The sequence below is a fragment of the Megalobrama amblycephala genome, linkage group LG7, assembly GCF_018812025.1.
Source record: "Megalobrama amblycephala isolate DHTTF-2021 linkage group LG7, ASM1881202v1, whole genome shotgun sequence".
In the NCBI taxonomy this organism is placed as follows: Eukaryota; Metazoa; Chordata; class Actinopteri; order Cypriniformes; family Xenocyprididae; genus Megalobrama; species Megalobrama amblycephala.
In genome coordinates, this window is record NC_063050.1 from 18,159,986 (window position 1) to 18,182,549 (window position 22,564).

A 22,564-nucleotide genomic window follows, 5' to 3' on the forward strand; every position below is an offset into this window, starting at 1 on the left:
CCCAATGAGGTCCATAATAGCTGGTGAAAGCTGTCACAGGACCCTTAGAAGTATGCAGTGTGACCTTTGCCAAGCAACTATCCTGGGGTGCGTTTCCCAAAGCGAACTATGGTCGCAAGTTCCGTCGTTACCAATAGAGTTCAATGGGACTTACGACCATGGTTCACCAACGATGCTTTTGGGAAACGCACCCCTGAACGGAGATGTCAAAAGCTGTAGGCAAGGAAAAACATGGAAAAAGGCCATTCCATACTTTTCAAAACCTTCCAAAAACAAATTGGGCACTTGTAAACATCGTTTCTAAAATGAAATGTGTGATTTTTAAATATTGCTTGTTCAAATATTATTTCATAAGAATATATACACCAAGTTTGGCTGACCATCAGTGGAGAAAGATGTGTCCATAATGGTCTACTTGCGACATCAAACAGCAAAAACTGGATTGTGCTTACCAGACCTCGATCTCTTCCAAGAGATTGTTTCCCTCTTTCACACTATGTTCTTGTAAGATTGATGTATAAATTGTGTTGGTGGAAAAAATTTCTACATCTTTTAAGCCCAAGAGCAAGTTGAGGTTGAGGTTTTGCAGTAATCTTGGCTCTCTTCAGAAACACTGCAGTGATTTTGGTTGCCCTCAGAGCGGCGGTCAGGGAACATCATGTCAGGATGTGAAACACATTATTTTCAGAACCGCTGCTACGAAGGATCAGAATGAAGAGGGACTATTGATTAGCGTCAACATTTTCTGGTCTTTTGACTAGCATAAACTTTCCCTCTGAAAATTCCTTACTGAAGGCCAAATTGTCATATAAGTGTAAGGTTTCTTTTCAGTTTACTAAGTGTTTTATATCTTCCCTTTGTTCAGGCTCAATTTTAACAGTGCCTCTTCCTGTAAATTTACAATAAACGATGTTTGCAATTTTAGATGGTCAGCATAATCATGTGCGTTTATGAGTCCTCGTTTCCTGTATCCTCATTTGGAATTGACCATAGGAACTTAGTCTTTGTAAATGTCTCAGCACTTCATATGTGGCTAACAAACCCGGACATGTACGTTTCTGAGGGAATTTAAAGCCAGCACTGCTGTCCATACCTCAACCATGTCAAATACCTATTACAATCAGGGTTTAAAAATTAAAACCATCAACCCAGCAAATGAGGGTGAAAATCCACTGTGGCGGGTAATCCATATCAACACACTAGCCAATTTGGCAGGTTATTATTCATAAATTATGTTCTAACACTTTGCATCACATCATTATCAGAGGCTTAGGATTGCCTTAGGAGACAATTAAGAGGCTACTTTTTCCAACCCGATCTCATAAATGCCGCATGTCCAAGACTTTTGAAAAAAAAATGCTCCCTAGAGTCTTTATTGCTATGTGCAGGGAAACTCATGGCAATTATAAGAGAAGTCACTGAGAATTTTGTTTTTATCTCCATTTTATTTTATTTGAATGGTATCCGTAAAAAGTGATTGACTGTTGTAAAGCTGATAGCAATTCAGTGATTCAGAATCAGATTTAATAATAAATATATTTAAATATAATGTGACTTAATACACATTAATCTGGTTTATTTCTGATCATTTTGTTTTGGCTAGTAGAAGTTCTGAATGGCTGGTAACTTAATTTAGTAGCCAAATTGGCTGGTGAGTGGAAAAAGTTAATTTCAAAAACTGATTGCAATTCATTATTGACTGAGGGGAAAAATGGTTTATATAAGATGTTGACTTCTTAGCTTAGTAACACTACTAACTAGATTTAATAAATATCAGTTATATTAATTTATTACATGACTCCATGGCAGTGGTTTTCAACCTTTTTGACTCAAAGGCACCCCGTATTTCTTACATGTACTTTTTGAAAATTACAGAAGTTTCAAAAGCTGAAATTTCAAGTTCAACATTTATAGGTTAAATATACAATTCATTCATTCAATCAATCACTCACTCATTCAATTATTCACTCATTCCCTCACTCATTCATTCAATTATTCACTCACTCACTCACTCATTCAGTTATCCAGTCATTCATTCACTCACTCACTCACTCACTCACTCACTCACTCACTCACTCACTCACTCACTCACTCATTCATTCAATTATTAATTAATTCCCTCACTCACTCATTCGGTTATTCATTCATTCACTCACACACTCACTCACTCACTCACTCACTCATTCCCTCACTCACTCACTCATTCATTAAATTATTCACTCACTCACTCACTCATTCAATTATTAATTCATTCCCTCACTCACTCATTCGGTTATTCATTCATTCACTCACACACTCACTCACTCACTCACTCACTCATTCCCTCACTCACTCACTCACTCACTCATTCATTAAATTATTCACTCACTCACTCACTCACTCATTCAATTATTAATTCATTCCCTCACTCACTCATTCGGTTATTCATTCATTCACTCACATACTCACTCACTCATTCAGTTATTCACTCACTCACTCACTCATTCACTCACACACCCATTCATTAAATTATTCACTCACTCATTCAATTATTAATTAATTCCCTCACTCACTCATTCAGTTATTCATTCACTCACTCACTCACTCACTCATTTCCTCACTCATTCATTCAGTTATTCACTCACTCAGTCACTCATTCATTCATTCACTCACTCACTCACTCATTCAATTATTAATTCATTCCCTCCCTCACTCATTCAGTTATTCATTCATTCACTCACACACTCATTCATTCATTCACTCACTCACTCATTCATTCCCTCACTCATTCATTCAATTATTCACTCACTTATTCAATTATTAATTAATTCCCTCACTCACTCATTCAGTTATTCATTCATTCATTCACTCACACACTCATTCATTCACTCACTCACTCACTCACTCACTCATTCATTCATTCCCTCACTCATTCATTCAATTATTCACTCACTCATTCTGTTATTAATTCATTCCCTCACTCACTCATTCAGTTATTCATTCATTCACTCACACACTCACTCACTCATTCACTCTCTCTCTCTCTCTCTCTCTCTCTCACACACACACACACACACACACACACACACACACACACACACACTCATTCAATTATTCACTCATTCATTAAATCATTCATTCATTCACTCTCAGTCACTCATTCAATTATTCATTCACTCTCATTCATTCATTCAATCATTCATTCACTCACTCACTCACTCACTCATTCAATTTATTCATTCCCTCACTCATTCATTCAGTTACTCTCACTCATTTTTTCATTCACACACACACACACACACACACACACTCACTCATTCCCTCACTCATTCATCACAATTATTCATTAATTCACTCTCGCTCGCTCACTCACTCATTCATTTATTCATTCACTCACACACTCACTCATTCATTCAATTATTCATTCATTCACTCTCTCACCCACTCAATTTTTCACTCTCATTCAATTCATTCATTCACTCACTCACATACTCACTCATTCATTTAATTATTCATTCATTCACTCTCACCCGCTCATTCAATTTTTCATTAACTCACTCATTCAATTCATTCACTCACTCACTCACTCACTCACTCAGTTATTCATTTATTCTCTTTCACTCACTCATTCAATTATTCATTCAATCACTCACTCACTCACTCACTCACTCACTCATTCAGTTATTCATTCGCTCACTCACTCACTCACTCACTCACTCACTCACTCACTCACTCACTCACTCACTTTCAATTATTCATTCATTCATTCACTCACTCACTCATTCAATCATTCATTCATTCATTCATTCACTTACTCACTCAAAAATAGCAATTTCCACCTGTTAAAATATTTTAGAACTTATTTTATAAATATTTTAGTTTTCATCTTAATCTCTTACCTTATTTAGTAACTAATTTAAAGAGATCACTGTTAGTATAAAACATTGGTTGTTTTAGGGACAATTGGGTCCATCTTACTTTGTCTGAGAGCTTTAAGAATGTTCTGGAACTCAAGTTTCAACAAAGGCTCTTCACAGGCATCAATCCTGTTTACATTGTGATCTCTGAGATATTGTCGTCCGAGGCACAGAGCATTGCTTGATGGATGACTGATAAGAGATCTTCAGCATATAGAGCGAGAAGAGAGTTTTGAATAGATTTGCTCAGCAGGACAAAACTTGGATCACTTATCCTTTGGGCTTTTCATGCAGGTTACCCTCTGTCTGTTTTATTGCTCTGGTTTTTGTGTAAATTCTGTGCCCCTGTGAGGACAGACTGACCCGTGGCGGTTCCAGTGGGGGACGATCTGAAGTGTTTTGGATGGAAAACAAAAGCAGACACCTCGCCCAGTGCTGTACGTGTGCAGAATACATATTAATTGTAATTGCTAGTTGTCACTGTGAGAATGAACAGCAAGGCTCTGTATTCATTTATTACCCCTTTTTATTTCATTGCCCTTCCACAAAAACTCACAAGTCAATAACGGGTTGCACTAATCAAGCTGCCATCTTTACTAATGAGTTTCCCTATATTGGTTAACCTCAGAGTCACTTCATAGAAGCTTCCGTTGGCTGCTGTAAACTTCCCCCACAGCCTTCCCACACAATCCGCATGGGCTCCCTGGGAACGTGAGCTCAGCCAGATGGGCCGCACTAGCGCCACCGCTCATCCTTTATTATGGACGCAATACAGCTGTTGTTTTTCTCTCTCAGCAAATGTGCTTGTCTCCAAACGAGAGCTCAGGGCTGGCTGTGCCGCATCTCTTCTAGTTTCCTCTGAACAATGTAATCGTGGAGGCGCAGACTTTTAGTTTGTCAGAAAACAGCCTTCCTGTCATACTTTATGTGTATGTTCTCTTTGAAATCACAAAGAGGTCGTTAAAAGGCCGTTAGATGGTTCAGTTGAAAATGTCTTTGCATTTGTGGAAAATGACCCTCAGGCTGCATAAGCATTCAATAACTAATGCTCATTTTTGTATCATATTTTCCCTTTTTTCTGGGTTGACTTGTTGAATTGTTTGAATTGGTTGCTGATAATATACTTTGTTTTGCTCTCTTTTTATTCGAATATTGTGACAAAACCTTTTGCTTTAAATGTGTACTGTGGGAGTGCCATGGTATTTCTTTTAAAGTTGCTTGGAATATCATATAAAAGCCATGATAGATTTAATAATCATTTAGCTATATTAACACCAAAGCATCACACAGACATTTTGTAATTCATGAAAAAAAAAAAAAAAACACATTACAAGGATAAATAATACATATGTTTTTTGGACTTGTTCTACAAAAAGTCTCGTATGCTTATTAAGGCTGCATTTATTTGATCAAAAACACGGTAATATTATGAAATATTATTACAATTTAAAATAACTGATTTCTATTTTGACACATTTTTAAAATGTATTTATTCCTGTGATCAAAGCTGAAATTTCAGTGTCACATGATCCTTCAGAAATCATTCTGATATGGTGATTTGATGCTCAAGAAACATTTCTGATTATAATCAATGTTATGTTGAAAATTTTTGTGCTGTTAAATATTTTTGGTTACTCTATTTGGTAACACTTTATTTTACAGTGTCCTTGTTGCATATGTTACATGTACTTACCATAGTAATAACAGTAAATTATGCATAATTACATGCAACTAACCCTCAACCAAACCCTTATCCTACCCTAACCCTATATGTAAATACATGTTGTTAATTAATATTACTCTGTACGTAAATGTATAATTACACTGTAACAATGATACCTTAAAATAATGTGTAACCCTCTATTTTAAGGTGTCTGTGTTACAGTATAATTATACATTTAAGTACTAAGTAAAACTAAGTAAAATGATCCTTTGATGAATATAAAAATAACATTTATTTGAAACAGAAATCTTTTGTGACATTATAAATGCCTTTACTGTCACTTTTAATCAATTTAATGCATTATTACTGAATAAAAGTATTAATTTCTTAAAAGAGAAAATCGTACTGACCTCAAACTGTGGAAATCACAATACAGTGTCTTTTTTCAGAGCTCTTTAATTAATTTTTAATAATTTTAAAGCATCCTTGCTGAAGTAAAGTATCATTTTCTTTCAAAAAAAAAAAAAAAAGTCTAATCTCAAACATTTGGACAGTATAACAGTGAAACACAGTAACACCACAGTACTTTTTGTACAGGTTTGTGTGGTTTATATAACATTGAGCCTCGTCATGATGTCTGTCTGAAACGTCTCGCATACACGCTGGATAATGCAAATACGGTTTCAAACTCTTGCTTGCTTACTTTGAGAATTAACCTTTGTACAAGTTTGACCTGAATGTGTCAGTATTTGGGAAGTAGAAGTGGATTTTTTTTTTAGCTATGAAGTTTAGCTGTCAAAAAAACAATTAATACAAATTTGACCTGTTTCTAACCTCTGCCTGGCTCTGTAATTTTTCCGTCTTGCAGCATTCCATCTTGAGCTCATATTTCACTGTGTTTTGTACCACTACACAGTATCCAAAACAAGAACCAAACATGTATTTCTTAAATGAGGAAAATGAGCATAAGTTTTTGAGGTTTGGCTCAGTTTCTTGAGAAAGTACAAATCTATGTATTGAAGCAAAGAAAGTGACACGTTTGCTTTTATTGGATTTGTATAGACAGAGAAGCCAGAATGTAAGCTAAATGTTGCTTATTTTAACACAATTATTTAATGCTTTTAGGTTGTTGTTGTTGTTGTTTCCTGAATATACTCCCTCATTTGTGTGGTTTTTTTTCTCACATTTTTATGTTACAGTATTAACAAACACCATATTAAAAAGTGAAAAAAATACTTTTACAAAAAAGTGCTACAGCAGCACAAATGATTTGAAGTTGTAATATACTTTGAGATATACGTGTGGCCTACCAATAAGGCGCTTGCTTTTCAGTTTATGAAAGTTAACTGTGGAAAATAATGGTGGGCAGCATGTTTACAGGTCATGATCACAAATGTTTTTTTTATCCTTTCCAAGTGGTTTGAAGTCACAGATTTTGGCCTTTTATCTGTACGCTCTCTTAAGTATTTTGTTCTTGCTCCCGACTGCTCAATGAAGCTGTGACTGTGAATAGTTAGCAGAAAAACAACCTTGAGGATGTCCTCCTGAATAATTCTTGCTTAAATACCTTCATTCAGGCCTCCTCATCTCGCAAACACAGATGTAGCCACTTGAACATGCTACTCGAGAGGCCTGTTTTCTTCTGCTTTTGTGTCTACCGTAAAAGTTCTCCCTCCCCTGCTTACACTTTGCAGCAGAAAGGAAGGAAATTGAGGTCTGGATTGCTGGAAAATATTCTCCTCTTGGTTTACTTGTTGGAAGCCTATTGCTGGGACGTTATGAGCCTTTTGTAAGCCGAGTTATGATGAAAAGAGAGTCCCTGTTTTTCATTTTCTTGTCCTCCATTCTGTCCTAAAGCTAGTTCAGTGGGAACATTTCACGTTCCAGTAATTTGCTGAATCGCATATTGATATACACTACTGTTCAAAAGTTTGTCAGGAGGATTTTTTTTTTTTTTTTATAGAAAGAAATTAATACTTTTATACAGCAAAGATACATTAAATTGATAAAAAAAAAAAATGCCAGTAAAGACATTTATATTGTTACAAAGGTTTATATTTCAAATAAATTCTGTTCTTTTGAACTTTCAAAAAATCCTTAAAATCCTTAAATTCCACAAAAATATTAAGCAGCACAACTGTTTTCAACATCGAAAATAATCAGAAATGTTTCTTGAGCAGCAAATTATCATATTAGAGTGATTTCTGAAGGATCATGTGACACTGATGATGCTGAAAATTCAGCTTTGATCACAGGAAAACATTTTAAAATGTATTCAAATAGAAAACAGTTATTTTAAATTGCCATAATATTTCACAGTTGTACTGTATTTTTGATACCTTGGTGAGAAAGAGACATTTCTTTCAAAAACATGAAGCCAAACTTTTTAACGGTAGTCTAAGTGTAATAATTTATCTCACGGTGTTGCATTGATGCACTCAGATTTTATTTATGTTTTCCTATTATATTATCTCCTACACTTAAAAATAAAGACACTTTATTGGCATCTAGCTTTTCCTGAATAACATTTAATATCCATGAAATCTTTCCATTGCGCAAGAGGTTCTTCACAGTGGAAAAAAAGTTCTTCAGATTAATAAAATGTACTTCACACTAAGGAAAAAACGGTTCTTTTAAGAACTGATCACTGAAAGGTTCTTTGTGGAATCAAAAATGGTTCCTCTACATGCCATCACTGTGGAAAATAAAATGTTTTGGAACCTTTTTTTTTTTTTTTTTTAAGAGTGTGTATACAGGTGCTGGTCATATAATTAGAATATCGTGAAAAAGTTCATTTTTTTTTTATTGTAAATTATTTTTAAAAATGAAACTTTCATATATTCTATATTCCCTACATGTAAAGTAAAACATTTCAAAAGTTTTTTTTTTTTTTTTAATTTTGATGATTAGAGCGTACAGCTCATGAAAGTCCAAAATCCAGTATCTCAAAATATTAGAATATTTCCTAAGATCAATCAAAAAATGGATTTTCAAAACAGAAAAGTTCAAGTTCTTTAAAGTATGTTCATTTGTGCACTCAATACTTGGTCGGCAGCACATATTACAGCAAATGACTTGCTCCTAGCACACATTACAGCATCAGTGAAGTGTGGCATGGAAGTGATCAGCCTGTGGCACTGCTGAGGCACTATTGAGCCTTCAGATCATCTGTATATTGTTGGATCGACTGTTTCTCATCTTTCTCTTGAAAATATCCCATAGATTCAGGGGTTAGGCATGTTGGTTGGCCAATAAAACACAGTAATATCATGGTCAGCAAACCACTTGGAAGTGGTTTTTGCACTGTGGGCAGGTGCTAAAGTCCTGCTGGAAAAGGAAATCAGCATCTCCATAAAGCTTGTCAGCAGATGGAAGCATAAAGTGCTCCAAAATCTCCTGGAAGATGGCTGCATTGACTTTGCACTTGATAAAACACAATGGACCAACACCAGCAGACGTCACGGCCCCCCAAATCATTACTGACTTCAGAAATTTTTCCACTAGACTTCAAGCAGCTTGGATTCTGTGCCTCTCCAGTCTTCCTTCAGACTCTGGGACCATGATTTCAACATGAAATGCAAAATTTACTTTTATCTGAAAAGAGGACTTTCGACCACTGTTCACTGTCCAGATCTTTTTCTCCTTAGCCCAGGTAAGATGCTTCTGACGTTGTTTCTGTTTCAGAAGTGGCTTGGTAGTCTTTTTCCTGAAGATGTCTGAGTGTGGTGACTCTTGATGCGCTGACTCCGGCTTCATTCTACTCATTGTGAAGCTCTCCCAAGTGTTTGAATCAGCTTTACTTGACAGTATTCTCAAGCTTGCGGTCATCCCTGTTGCTTGTGCACTTTTGCCTACCAAATTTCTTCCTTCTAGTCAACTTTGCATTTAATATGCTTTGATACATCACTCTGTAAGCAGCCATCACATTCAGTAATGACCATCTGTGACTTGCTCTCTTTGTGGAGAGTGTCAGTGATTGTCTCCTGGACCATTGCCAAGTCAGCAGTCTTCCCCATTAGTGTGGTTTCAAAGAACAAGAGATATCCGGAATTTATACTGTAGGGATGGTCATTTAATGAAACTCAAATGTAAATATTCTAATAGTTTGAGATACTGGATTTTGGACTTTCATTAGCTGTACGCTCTAATCAACAAATAAAAAATAAAAAAAAAAAACTTTTGAAATGTTTTACTTTACATGTAGGGAATCTAGCATAAATGAAAGTTTCATTTTTTTAAATAATTTACAATAAAAAAATGAACTTTTTCACGATATTCTAATTATATGACCAGCACCTGTAGTTCAGTTAATGGAGAAGCAGGTCTCTTAAACCAGCATTGGATTGTAAGGTAGGATCTATAACCATCTCTATTCCAATAAATGTAAAGTTCAGTGCATCACTATGCGTGGATGATATTGTTTGTGATAGGATGGTAGGATGGTTAGGATGGTATGTCATTGTGTCTCACAGGTGACCATATGGAGAAATGTCAGTTTATTAAAGCAACCTGTTTCTTCATTAATTGAACTGTGGGAAATCATATGAAAGGGCGTATAAACAAGGATCTAAACTGAAGTATTGTGAAAAAAGCAATATCATGAGAAAAAGAATTGCAATATTGATACGTGATTGTATCAGTACAGCCCTGATCGGACCTCATGATGTTTTCTTATTTGTTTCATCTTTTCTCTTCCCAACAAATGGCACGTCTCAATCATCTGTGTCTCCACTATCACCATCTCTGCTTGTCTCAAAGGACTGCATGGTGTTTTGGACCCAACCTGGCTATCCTAGGTAAATTAAAAACTCTGCCTGATCAATATATCACATTCTATGAAGGTCTCAGCACCAGAATCATCTGCCGAAAACACTTTTTGTGAGCTTGACCATTCAGCATATTGAGAGTTGTTTCAATAGTATTACCAGTCACTTTTTGGTGACCTCTCCATGTGGTAGGTATGGTATATTTGTTTATGTTCAACTTAGTATTTGCGCACTGTCAGAGCTTTCAGAGCACACGCTTTGGATGTTTCGGATGTTGAACTTCCTACATAGCGTGTGAATAACAAATTCCCTTTCACGTGTTCTAGCGCTTGAATATTTACAGTGGAAAGGCTTAAACTTTCATGATGATGCAGCACTGACCGTCAACTGTACAGAGCGTCGTTCACGTTCATGTTCTCACATCATTGCATTGTTAGAATTCATAAAAATATCATCGGCCATTTGGCAACTGACACAGTTTCATATACTCGCCAACACCGATTTTTACTCGGATTTGGCACTTGATGAGTGTTAATTTTAGGCCATGATACAAATGTAAAAATACAATTTAAAAAACCCTTTAAAGAAGTTCAAATGTTGACTTATATCTTAAGAGTTTATATAGTTTACACTCTTTATAATGTACATAAATGCACCAAGGTGAGCATTATTTAGAAAAGTTGTGAGCCCTGTTTTGTTTTCAGATATATTCAATATTATACTTTCATAAAAGTCTGGTATAAACGTATCTGCCGCTCATCAACGGCCACTGTCACAGTTGCTAGGCGACAAGAGCAATCCTCTGTAGGGTAGACTGTCCCATTTAACAACACTCGGTTCAACCTTTGCGGCCTTCGAAGGATGAAGCCTCCGAATTGGAAAACAGCTTTAGTGTAAATAGCATTTTCACTTAGTACAAAGAAAGTACTTTTGTTACTATTTACTAGTGCTGTTAAAGTATTAGTTCAAATTAATTTTCTGTCATTAATTACTCGCCCTCATATCGTTCCACACCCGTAAGAACTTCGTTCATCTTCAGAACACAAACTAAGATATTTTTGATGAAATCCGATGGCTCAGTGAGGCCTCCATTGACAGCAAGTTAATTTACACTTTCAATGCCCAAAAAGCTACTAAAGACATATTTAAAACAGTTCATGTGACTACAGTGGTTCAACCTTAATGATATGAAGCGACAAGAATACTTTTTGTGTGCCAAAAAAACAAATAACGACTTTTATTCAACAATATCTAGTGATGGATGATTTCAAAACACTGCTTCATGAAGCTTTACAAATCTTTTGTTTTGAATCAGTGGTTCAGAGCGTGTATCGAACTGCCAAAGTCACGCCCCCCAGTAGTGAACCATTGAAATTTCGAAAAACGTATGACGTAAAGAAGCCTCGTTTACTGAAACGTGACTTTGGCAGTTTGATACACTCTCCGAACCACTGGTTCAAGACAAAAGATTTGTAAAGCTTTGAAGCTTCATGAAGCAGTGTTTTAAAATCATCCATCACTAAATATTGTTGAATAAAGTCGTTATTAGTTTTTTTGGCGCACAAAAAGTATTCTCGTCACTTCATAACATTAAGGTTGAACCACTGTAGTCACATGAACTGTTTTAAATACATCTTTAGTAGCTTTCTGGGCATTGAAAGTGATAATTATCTTGCTGTCAATGGAGGCCTCACCGAGCCATTGGATTTTATCAAAAATATCTTAATTTGTGTTCCGAAGATGAACGAAGGTCTTACGGGTGTGGAACGACACACACACACACACACACACCAACTTTTATGTTAGATGTGATTAATCGCAATTTTGACAGCACTACTACTTCACTTAGTGTAACTAGCATCTATCACTTTTTAAGCCTATATCTATTCAATGCTTTCCTTGTATGCCACAATCATGTTAAATTATCTTATCTTAATTATCTTTTTTTGGACTTTTAGCTAATCAGCTAATTTGGATGTGCTTATAATTACATAATCAGCATATCATAATAAATTCATTTTAGAATTTTAATCCGTTAACATCTATGGTAAAAATCAAAACCTCATTGTTCATTGGAAGGATTGCAGGTTTTCAGAAGGATTTGATTCTCTTGATGTAGGAGAGATCCTTATTTGACAGCATGCCGACATTCCTCTGGATTTATGTCTCTGAGAGACGCTCTGCAAATGTGTTCTCGGTTAATGAGTTACATCTTCACTGCATTCCACATATCTGCTCCACTCTGATAGCGCTCCTGCCATTTGAATCCTGTTAGAGAAAGACAACACATGCAAATTCCACAGGCGTTCTTTGCTAAAGAATCTGCATGTTTTTCTTTTCTTCCTCACCTGAGCCTGATTGATTCTTTTGTTGCCTGCCAGAATCATAGACATTAATTATCAGGTGTTGATTACACATGATAAACAAAACGGTACAAAGCTTTGTTGGGCTGTTTAGTGGTTTTGTTTCCTATTTAGCTCCAGGTAGTACTTCCGCTCTCATCAGAGAGTTGTGCATAAAATAAGCGCAGCAGTGCACGACAGACACGTCTGTGATTTATATTACATTGATGGTGTTTCTTCAACACAGCTTGAGCACTCCGCTCAAAACAGGAAGTCTGCTGCAAATTTATTCCCCGTGGCAGAGAGTGTGGCTATGTGAAAACAGCCTTCAACTCCAATTAAAGTTTGAGATGACTTGAGTGGCTAGGGGAAAAAAAGGTGTAAAAAATGTATTTTTGAGAGCATTCCCACTTTTAACATTTCACACTCAGCCGTTGAAATAATTCCATCCGTTTAATCACAGCTGAAAGTGGTGCTTGGCTGTCCTCTTTTCAATTTGTGAACTGTAAGAATGCTAAATGTACCGAATGCCATTTTTAGGTATTCATCAGCTTGTTTATATACTGATGTTCAGAGACGGATGTGAATTGTGTGGAGCCAAGCGAATGACATACCAAACAGATTGCAAAGAATTCTTCTCATCACTAGACAACCACACATGATGTATTAAAAGTTTTTATTATACCTTATGCCATATTAGTTATTATACCCTAACACTTTATATGCATGTCATGTGACTTCATGCATGTTACAACAGAATATTGCCCAAATTTATGGTATTAATAATGATAATTTATTTCAAAATCTTTTATTTCTTGACCATGGCTTTGTGCTGTCAAATAAATTAATCGCTATTATATTATAATTTATTATATTATATTATATTATATTATATTATATTATATTATATTATATTATATTATATTATATTATATTATATTATATTATATTATATTATATTATATTATTTAGTGCTATCAAATTGATAAATCATGATTTAATCTTATCTAACATAAAATTTGTCTTCTAACCAAAGTATATACATAAACATATATTATATATTACAAATTTGTAATGTGATTAATCGTGATTAATTGATTTGACAGCACTAAATAAAATTAATATAATATAATATATATATATATATATATATATATATATAATAAAATATATAATGTAATATAATATAATATAATATAATATAATATAATATAATATATAATCTTTGCTAGTCTCTAGAATTACTCCACCTCTTCCTTCTCTTAAATTAAACCTTTATTTTAATTTAATTTATTTTTATTTTTATTTATTTAATTTAATTGTATTTAATTTTGTCATTTTATTTTATTTTATTTTAATTTATTTTAATTTTATGTAATTTTATTTTATTTTACTTTTTTAAAAATGATTTAATTTAAATTTATTTATTTAATTTTATTTAATTTTATTTATTTTAAATTTAATTTTATATTATTATTTAATTTAATATTATTTATGCTGCTGATTTCCTACATAGCTGTGCTATAATAAACTATAATAAACTAAAGTAATTTGAACTTAAACCAATATTTGTTTGTTTTGGTCTATCTGTTATTTATACATATTATTATTATTATTATTATTATTATTATTATTATTATTATTATTATTATTATTTATTTATTTATTTATTTATTTATTTATTTATTTTTTGTTATTTTATTTTATTTTATTTTTATTTTACTTATTTAGTTTTGATGAAATTAATTAGTCATTTGCCAAATAAACCCATTCAAGCTGATGGACTGATTCCGATCTGAGTTTAGTTTGCGTTAATGACCTGCTTGACTTTACATTTTCACTTTTCTACTGTATCATGTAATATTTGTAACTTGGACACACATTTTCTTTTTTGGCTTTGGTTAAGAATCGTCTTGCGATGTGTTGCTGTTGGCTATCTCGGTGTTAACGTTCACTTTTCTCCAAAGGTAAGATGTCAGACGCCCGCGCTGTGCGCAAACAACAACAGCTCAACAACCTGGTTGCCATGGTGACGGAGCTGGCCCACCCAGGGCACACCATGGTGGATTTCTGCAGCGGGGGGGTAGGTTACCTTCTGACATTTAAAAAATGTATTGGACTTGTTTCTGTTTTCTTACAGAACTCACTGTATGCGTTTCAGTAAGCATCTGTTCTCCTCCCCTGTCACCTCATGTAATCTTTGGGAGTGCTCTTGTTATTCTGTGCATACATATAAGCCCTGATGTTACAGCTCTTGGGCAACAGGTCAATATTCTGATGGGCGCCTGTGTTCTCGTGAGCAGACTTTGATCTGATGAGCTCTTTGAGGTCTGTTTCTCCAAGTTTTTTAGCAGCTTTTTCTTTGTTTGTGTTCTCAGGGGCACGTTGGGATTGTTTTGGCGTACACACTTCCTAAATGTCAGGTAAGACTTTCTGATTTGTTCAAGTGTTGCAAGTTCAAGTTAACAGAATCAAAGTAAAGAAACTAAATCTGCCTTCCTCCCAGGTGAGCTCATTTGTAGACACTGGAAAAATAAACTGATTCCACACTGTTGTTGTTTTTTCTCTCTAAGCCCTTGTTGGGAAAATTGTACTTTAACCAGTGCGGACAGGAAAATCAAATCAGTACAAGAATACTCTTTGAATGCTAATACTTATTTTATGGTTCAGTGGATTATTAGGTAGTCATTAAAAGATGTACTTCGTATTCTCTCCTTTTGATAAAATGGCTTTTCAAAGAGCAATTTGAGATGAATCAATGAGCAATTTGGCAATGAACCAGTGAGTTGTAAGAGATATAATATGCAGTATGGTGAAATATCCCATTTTTGTAATCGATCAGGTTATTCTCATTGAAAATAAAGAGGAGTCTCTGGTCAGGGCCAGACATCGAAGTGCCCAGCTTGGATTGACAAACATTGGCTTCATCCAGGCGAACCTCGACTACTTCACCGGAAACTTCAACATCGGGGTGAGAACCGTCTAACCGTATTAAACACACATGCTATTTGTGAAGTGTAAGAGAGATTTCTCTTGGAAAGATGTATTTAGAGAGATTGTTGTTTGCGGTGCATATTAATATCCCTTTAAAGTCTTTGCTTCCTTTGGCTCACATAATAATTCACAGTAGATGGCAATTCATCATTCTAGGTTTCTGATACCCCAAACATAAGTAATGTGTATGAAGCCTGTTATGAAGTTGAAGTTTAGGTTTATAATCAGTTACCATAAGATTAATATAGCATTGGAGTCTCTGAGATGCCAAATAGTACATGAGGGTTGAATATTTCATTGTGTATCTTGGTTTTAAATTTTTCATCATTTTTCTTTAATTCTACTTTTACATTAGATAGATTTCAGTGTGGTCTCAGATATTTGGATCCCACTGCATCCATTCATCGATAATTGCTTTTGTTAATGTTTGCTTTCAGTGCTTGTTCTTGCTACGAGCAGTTTCAGTAATTTCACATGAAGAATATACATTTTTATCCAGAAGGTATAGATATCTCTTCATTTGCATTGCAAAGCCTGTTTAAAAGGATGGATTCTGGTACTCTGTAGTTGCAGCTTGTTTGATTCTCTCTGCCATCCATATTCATTATGCAGTTACCCTCACTTTGTCCTTTATTTCATTTCAAAAGCGAATGGGTTGCTCATTACCACATTTTGAGTGATGAAATTGGCTCCTCGACAACTTACCCAAACATTAAGATTACATTTAATTTCAAATAGACTTATTGTGGAAAGATGATATTGTTTCTAAATAGTCATTTGCACACATTTGTTTTGTGTTCTCTTATTTTTCATTTGGTCAAATATTGTAACCACAAACATAATTACAAATTAGACAGCAAATTTCTTTTATAGAATCTAGTTGAATTGTATCTTTGTTAAAAGCACTCCCTGACCATATTTGAGGGAGACAAAAATCTACTTTTTTTTTTTTATATATATATATATATATATATATATATATATATATATATATATATATATATATATATATATATATATATATATATTATTATTATTATTATTATTATTATATATATTTTTTTTTTTTTTTTTTTTTTTTTTTTACTGAAATATTTATTTTTCGTACAGCATTGGCAAATTGTTTTGGCTTGTTTTGAGCAAAATCCTTGCAATTTTTTGTTACAGTTTGCTAATGTGGTGAAGGGAAAAAAAAACTTAATTCAAATTCAAACGCAAGTCTTATCTTACACAATTTTGCATTTTAAGAATGTTTAGGTATTTTTTACTAGAAAAGGAGATAAAAATGCTGATTAAATACTGCATAAAACGTTTTTTGTTTTTTTGTTTTTTGCTGTGTAATCTTTGAGGGGCAGTGTTGTCTCTATGATAAATGAGGAAGTATGTACTTTTTGCAGTTCTTGTATTTGCTTCTGGCAGTAATGAGATGTTTGGTTCTGCTAGAGACCTGCATCCTCTGGCCTCATATCCACAGAGAGCTGCAGCTGCAGTATTGAGCTTCACACGCTGCCCCGGTGTGTGGGGGGATTATTTGCTTCCGACACAAAGGGTCTTTATCAGACCTTCACTGGTTTCCAAAACTAATACCTGTATCTATGTAGAATTTTTTGAGCACCTAGCACAATAATTAAAAATAAGAATGTTAACGAGATTCATATCAAACAGTCAACAAAAAAAAAAGTAAAATGTAACATTCTAGGTTTATCTAGAAATATTTTTTCCTCCAGACTTCCATGAGGGGGTGGAATATTCCTCCGCTCACATTGCAGCAACTCAGCAGTAAGTGATAAAAGCTTTCTCTTTCATGAAAATCTGGCTCTTTTTTAGCACCTGTGACAAGCGATAGGACATTTTGTTGATCACGTTACAAATCATGTATATTGTTAAATATAAGATGATAATCTGCGATTTGTCACGTTATGCAGCAATGGACAGAGATTTGTCTCATCAGAGTCATGTCCTGTCTTGTCCCAAAAACTTGAAAATATCAGGGACATTTTAAAATTGTGATGTACAGGCTTGGAAATGAATAATTACATTGAGGTTGTTATGAATCAGTCTAAATGATTAATTGGTGAATTGGTGTAAATTAGAATGATTTTATTTAAAAACTTAGGAAGCATCATAAAAGTCTTTAGATGTTAAAGAGTGTTAAAGGGATAGTTCACCCAAAAAAATTATCCCACGATTTACTCACCCTCAAGCCATCCTAGGTGTATATGATTATCTTCATTCAGACGAATACAATTGGAGATGTTTACAAATATCCTGGCTCTTCCAAGCTTTATAATAGTAGTGAAGGAGGTTCCAGATTTTGAAGCCCAAAAAAATGCATCCATCCATTATAAAAAATAATCCATACAGCTCCAGGGGGTTAATAAAGGCCTTCTAAAGTGAAGTGATGCGTTTCATAAGAAAAATATCCATATTTAAAGCTGCTGTCCACGATTTTTGGCCCTCTAGCGGTTAATAAACAGAACTGCACGCGTCTTGCGGTGGAACATTCTAGCCGGAGCAGCTTTTCTCCGTGTATGTCTATGGCGAGTCATGCAGTTACCGTGATACTCTGCGGCGAGTCCTACCAGTCTGGTCGGAAATAGTCAGAATATAAACACTTATAAGTGTACCATAATGATTCAGGATAAGACAAAAACATGGTTTGGAAAATGGATTCATGTTGTATATTCTCATTATATAATTTGTGTAAAAAAAAAAGTTGCGGACTGCAGCTTTAAAACTTTATAAAGTAAAATAACTTCTGGCAGACAACCTATGCAAATCGACATGTGCCAAAAGAGTAACTTCTGAAGCGATGTATGATGCAGGATGTAGGAGGATGCACTTTTTGGGTTAAAAACTATCCCCCCCCCAACTATCCCTTTAACATGTTTGGGTTCCACCATCGAGGAACGGTCAGTGTGAAAGCTCTGGAAATTGTTCTCTGCTTTTTTAATTAAAGACAGATTTAGGTCTTCAAGGTATTGATTTTGAGTTTCTAAGCTATTGTGTTCCAGTATCTTGCATAACTCTGTGCACATATCATTAGCATAAATGATTAAAAGGTTTGCCTGCTAAAGCAGCACAGTCGAAGCTATTGTTTCCCAGAGGGTTGGATATGTGAAAATATCTGCTATTCCTTTTTTTTAAGACAGTCTGTAATAAGGCTTGCAGCTACACCAGGAAAAAAAATGTCTAAACGTAGGTAATGATGTGAAAAGAGAAGTTATGGGCTGTTTGCTCAAACTTGATTTGTTGTACCTGTTGAATGATGGTGATACAAGCACACTGCTGTGTTCAGTGGTTGTGAATAATGAACTTGCATCGTTGTTGTGAAGTTGTGCCTTCCATACCTCAGGCAAACTACTTAATTATAAAGACAGAAAAAGTTTTTTACCCTCATTGAAGGGAAGAAAAAGAAACATCCTCAGCAAAAAATGACGTCCTGCTGCATAAGAAAAACTAATAAAGAAATAGCATGCTTTTGCAGCATGCTTTATTATTTTTCCATTGGTGGGTAATTTATATGAGAAAAACTAGCATTGAGGATGACGTTAAGCTCTTTGTCAATGTCCTATATTTTCAAAGCTTTCAGAAAACTTAATTTGTTAGATCCTTCAGTACAAGAGACCACACAAAACCATTGCAGATTCCACTTTATTTGCTTGCAAAGGAAAAACAAACTTGAGCTTTGTAACACTCCTCTTTCCCATGCTAAACAACATTCATCTGATCTCTTGGGAGACGGCCCATCAGCTTTGTCTCATTATGACTGTAAATTCGTTCTAGAGACTGAGCATCCGACATTCCGATGGAAGACTTGGAATGACTGTGATGTGTTTTTCAACCTCTTTGCATTTGTAAAGAATAGATTCTGGCTTAATTGTTTGCGTGTTACTGAATAATGCCAAGAATGATTTCATCATGGGAAGCTCAGGTGTGATTGCTTTACAGTGAATATTCACAAATACTAACAAACAATACTTTGAAGTTAAACAGTTCATGTCTACTGACCTTTGCACACTAAAAATAAAAATTTGCCAGACAACACATTTGGTTTCTTTTAAGTTTGGTCTGGATCTTATTTTTTGTTCCTGTTTTAGTTTTCTTGCTTTTGATTTTATTTTTGTTCTGACATGGTTTGATTTCTTTTTTTACTTTGTTTTTTTGTGTTGGTGCTTTGTTTTTTGGTTTTTAATTTCTTGTTTATTTGTTTTGCTTTTGTTTTGCTTTTTGTTTGCTTTCTTTGTTTTCGTTTGCTTTTTGCTTTTTGTTTATTGCCTTTTGATTTTTATTTGTTTTATTTATTTTTTTATTATGAGAACAATTCTGTGTGTGTGTGTGTGTGTGTGTGTGTGTGTTCAACAAAAAAACTGAGAAAATGAACTGACCTTTTGATCATACCAAGACATACCTTATGGTGGTACACTCTAAACAATGCTGGGTTAAAAACAACCTAAATTGGGTTGAAAATGGACAAACCCAGCAATTGGGTTGTTTTTACCCAGCCTTTGGGTTAAATGTTTGCCCAACCTGCTGGGTAGTTTTATTTAACTCAGTTATTGTTTAAAAATTATTGAACTGATTGCTTAAAATGAATCCAAAGTATGTTGGAAATTAACATTTATTAATACGTTTAATAAATGAACATTTATTCATAAGTTTAAAGAATAATAATGAAACAATAAGATTTATTGAATTGCTTATTAATAAATGTTCACCTTTTGATTATTATTGTTACCTCTAGTAGTTATGTAATTTTTAATTTCCAACCTATTTTGGGTTCATTTTAATCCAGCAATGTAGTAATTTTTGCCCATGTTGGGCAAACATTTAACCCAACTGCTGGGTTAAAACAACTCAGTCACTGGGTTTGTCCATTTTCAACCCAACTTGGGTTGTTTTTAAGCCAGGAGTTTTTAGAGTGTACCTTTAGGGGTTGCATATTTCATTTTTTTTTTCTGAGTGAATAAAGCAGATCAAAAAGACCTGATACAATAGTAATGATAAAACAGGAATGTGTTTTATATTTAAATTTTACCAACCTAGTCACATTTTATTGCGAAAGCTCTATTTTACTGTAAGTACACTCTATTATTGTCATTATAGCTTATATTCCTTTATTATGCTATGACTATAGCTACAAAAGTTAGGTTTTTTAATCTTGTATTTTGTGTTAGAGTGAGTAATATATATATATATATATATATATATATATATATATATATATATATATATATATATATATATATATATATATTTTTTTTTTTTTTTTTTTTTTTTTTTCAGTTGTGCTGTATCTTGCATTAAAGCATCTGAACTACCAGAATGCTTTTTTGTTTTGCCTCTGGTTTGAATAGACTTGCCTGTGAGTTGCTATATTTTTCATTTCACTGGTGTTGTGAAAAAGGCCTCTATTACCGTACTTTGTTTCTGAAGTCATAGTATTTTTGTCATTGATTTACTTTAAAGTCTCTCGTCCATCATTGTCAGAATTTTTGTGAATTTCATCAGTAAATGGTCATTCAAAGCTGTACTTCCACAAAACATCTTTTGATACTTCTCCCAGCGTCCTTAAGAAACACTATCTGTAGTAGTATTGTCATTTTGTTGCATCATTTTCAACTTTTGAAATTCACCTGCTGACGTCCTCAAAGCTCCAGGTTTTCATGGTTGATTTTGCTTGTTGTGGTGATGCGGCGTTCTGTTGTTCGCTTCAGACACGTATGCATAGCTCCATTATGAGATGGTGGTCTACTTCAAAGAGCTGAAACCCTGCGTTAATGGATTCTGATTAGTGCATAAGGGTGGCCCTTGAATACTCAAACACCTGCCCAGGGTTTTTGAGAATGGCTTTATTCCAGATCCTGTTAAAAAGACATTATGAATCATTTCGGTCTAATTATTGTCTCGAGAACTTAATTACAATCCACACTGGACGCTTTGCCAATATTGCTTTTTCCTAATTTATTTTGTCTCGGCTTAAGGCTGTGTGTTTTCCCACACAGAGTTCATGGACATACTTCCCCTTCTATGGCAACTCCAAGCAGCATGTAAAGCGAATCCTCTGAGATTTGGCCACATTTCCCAGAAAACTTCTTATGGGGGATTTGAAGGGTGTTAATCCGTGGGTTTGGTCAACTGTGCGCTCTCACTCAGTGAGACAAGAGTTTGCATTATTTGTTCCAGTTTCTCACCCTAACGGTGATGGTTACAGGCACTGGCCCAGTAAAGACGTGAGCAAAGTCGAACGCTTGATCTTTCACAAGCTTCTGGAAGGACATCTAAAGCTTTTCTTTACCCTCCATCAAGCTGTTTGATCCACTTTTCCTGCTAATAGGCAGAGAGCCGTCTGCTGTCATGCAGTGTCACACCGGCGGGGTACGACTCTCTCTCTCTCTGTGTCTAAGTCACTAACAGATCAATGAGAACACGGCTAGATACAGAAAGGTAGGAAGAACTTTGAGATGTGTGGAAATGTGGCCAAGGACAGGCAAAAAGCAGCGTGAAGAGTTTAAACCATTTTTTGTTGTTATGCATAGATTTACGCCACTCTGAGCACTCGGAAATAGTCTAATTCACACATTTACAATGATGTAACCAAAATTGTTAAGCTTTAGATACAACAACCTAATGGTTCAAATGCCAGGTTCATACTAGTCATTTTAATCTTTTGTGTTGGGTTCATTTGTTTTTGAGAACTGCTATATCAATCTCTAAATGTGTTTTGAATTTAATGACTTAAAAAATTCAAGTGATTTCAAGCAAGCAAATGTTTTCCATACTTTTTTTTTTTCTCCTCTCAAGTGTTTCATCTTTTTTTTTTTTTTTTTAGTTGTTCCATTCCGATTATACCTTGATTTTTGTTTTTTATTTAACCTTTTCAGAAAAATCTGAAACTGAATT

General features: G+C 34.5%; 1 protein-coding gene across 4 annotated transcripts in view; it reads left to right on the forward strand.

Moving 5' to 3' along the window:
- Positions 1-22,564, forward strand: part of gstcd (glutathione S-transferase, C-terminal domain containing) — a 60,056-nt gene that overhangs the window by 23,345 nt on the left and 14,147 nt on the right. For all 4 annotated transcript variants that reach the window (XM_048196279.1, XM_048196282.1, XM_048196281.1 and 1 more), the window contains exons 6-8: positions 14,635-14,750; positions 15,046-15,090; positions 15,510-15,638. In XM_048196279.1, coding sequence (XP_048052236.1) covers positions 14,635-14,750; positions 15,046-15,090; positions 15,510-15,638 — 290 coding nt within the window. The remainder of the gene's footprint in view (positions 1-14,634; positions 14,751-15,045; positions 15,091-15,509; positions 15,639-22,564) is intronic.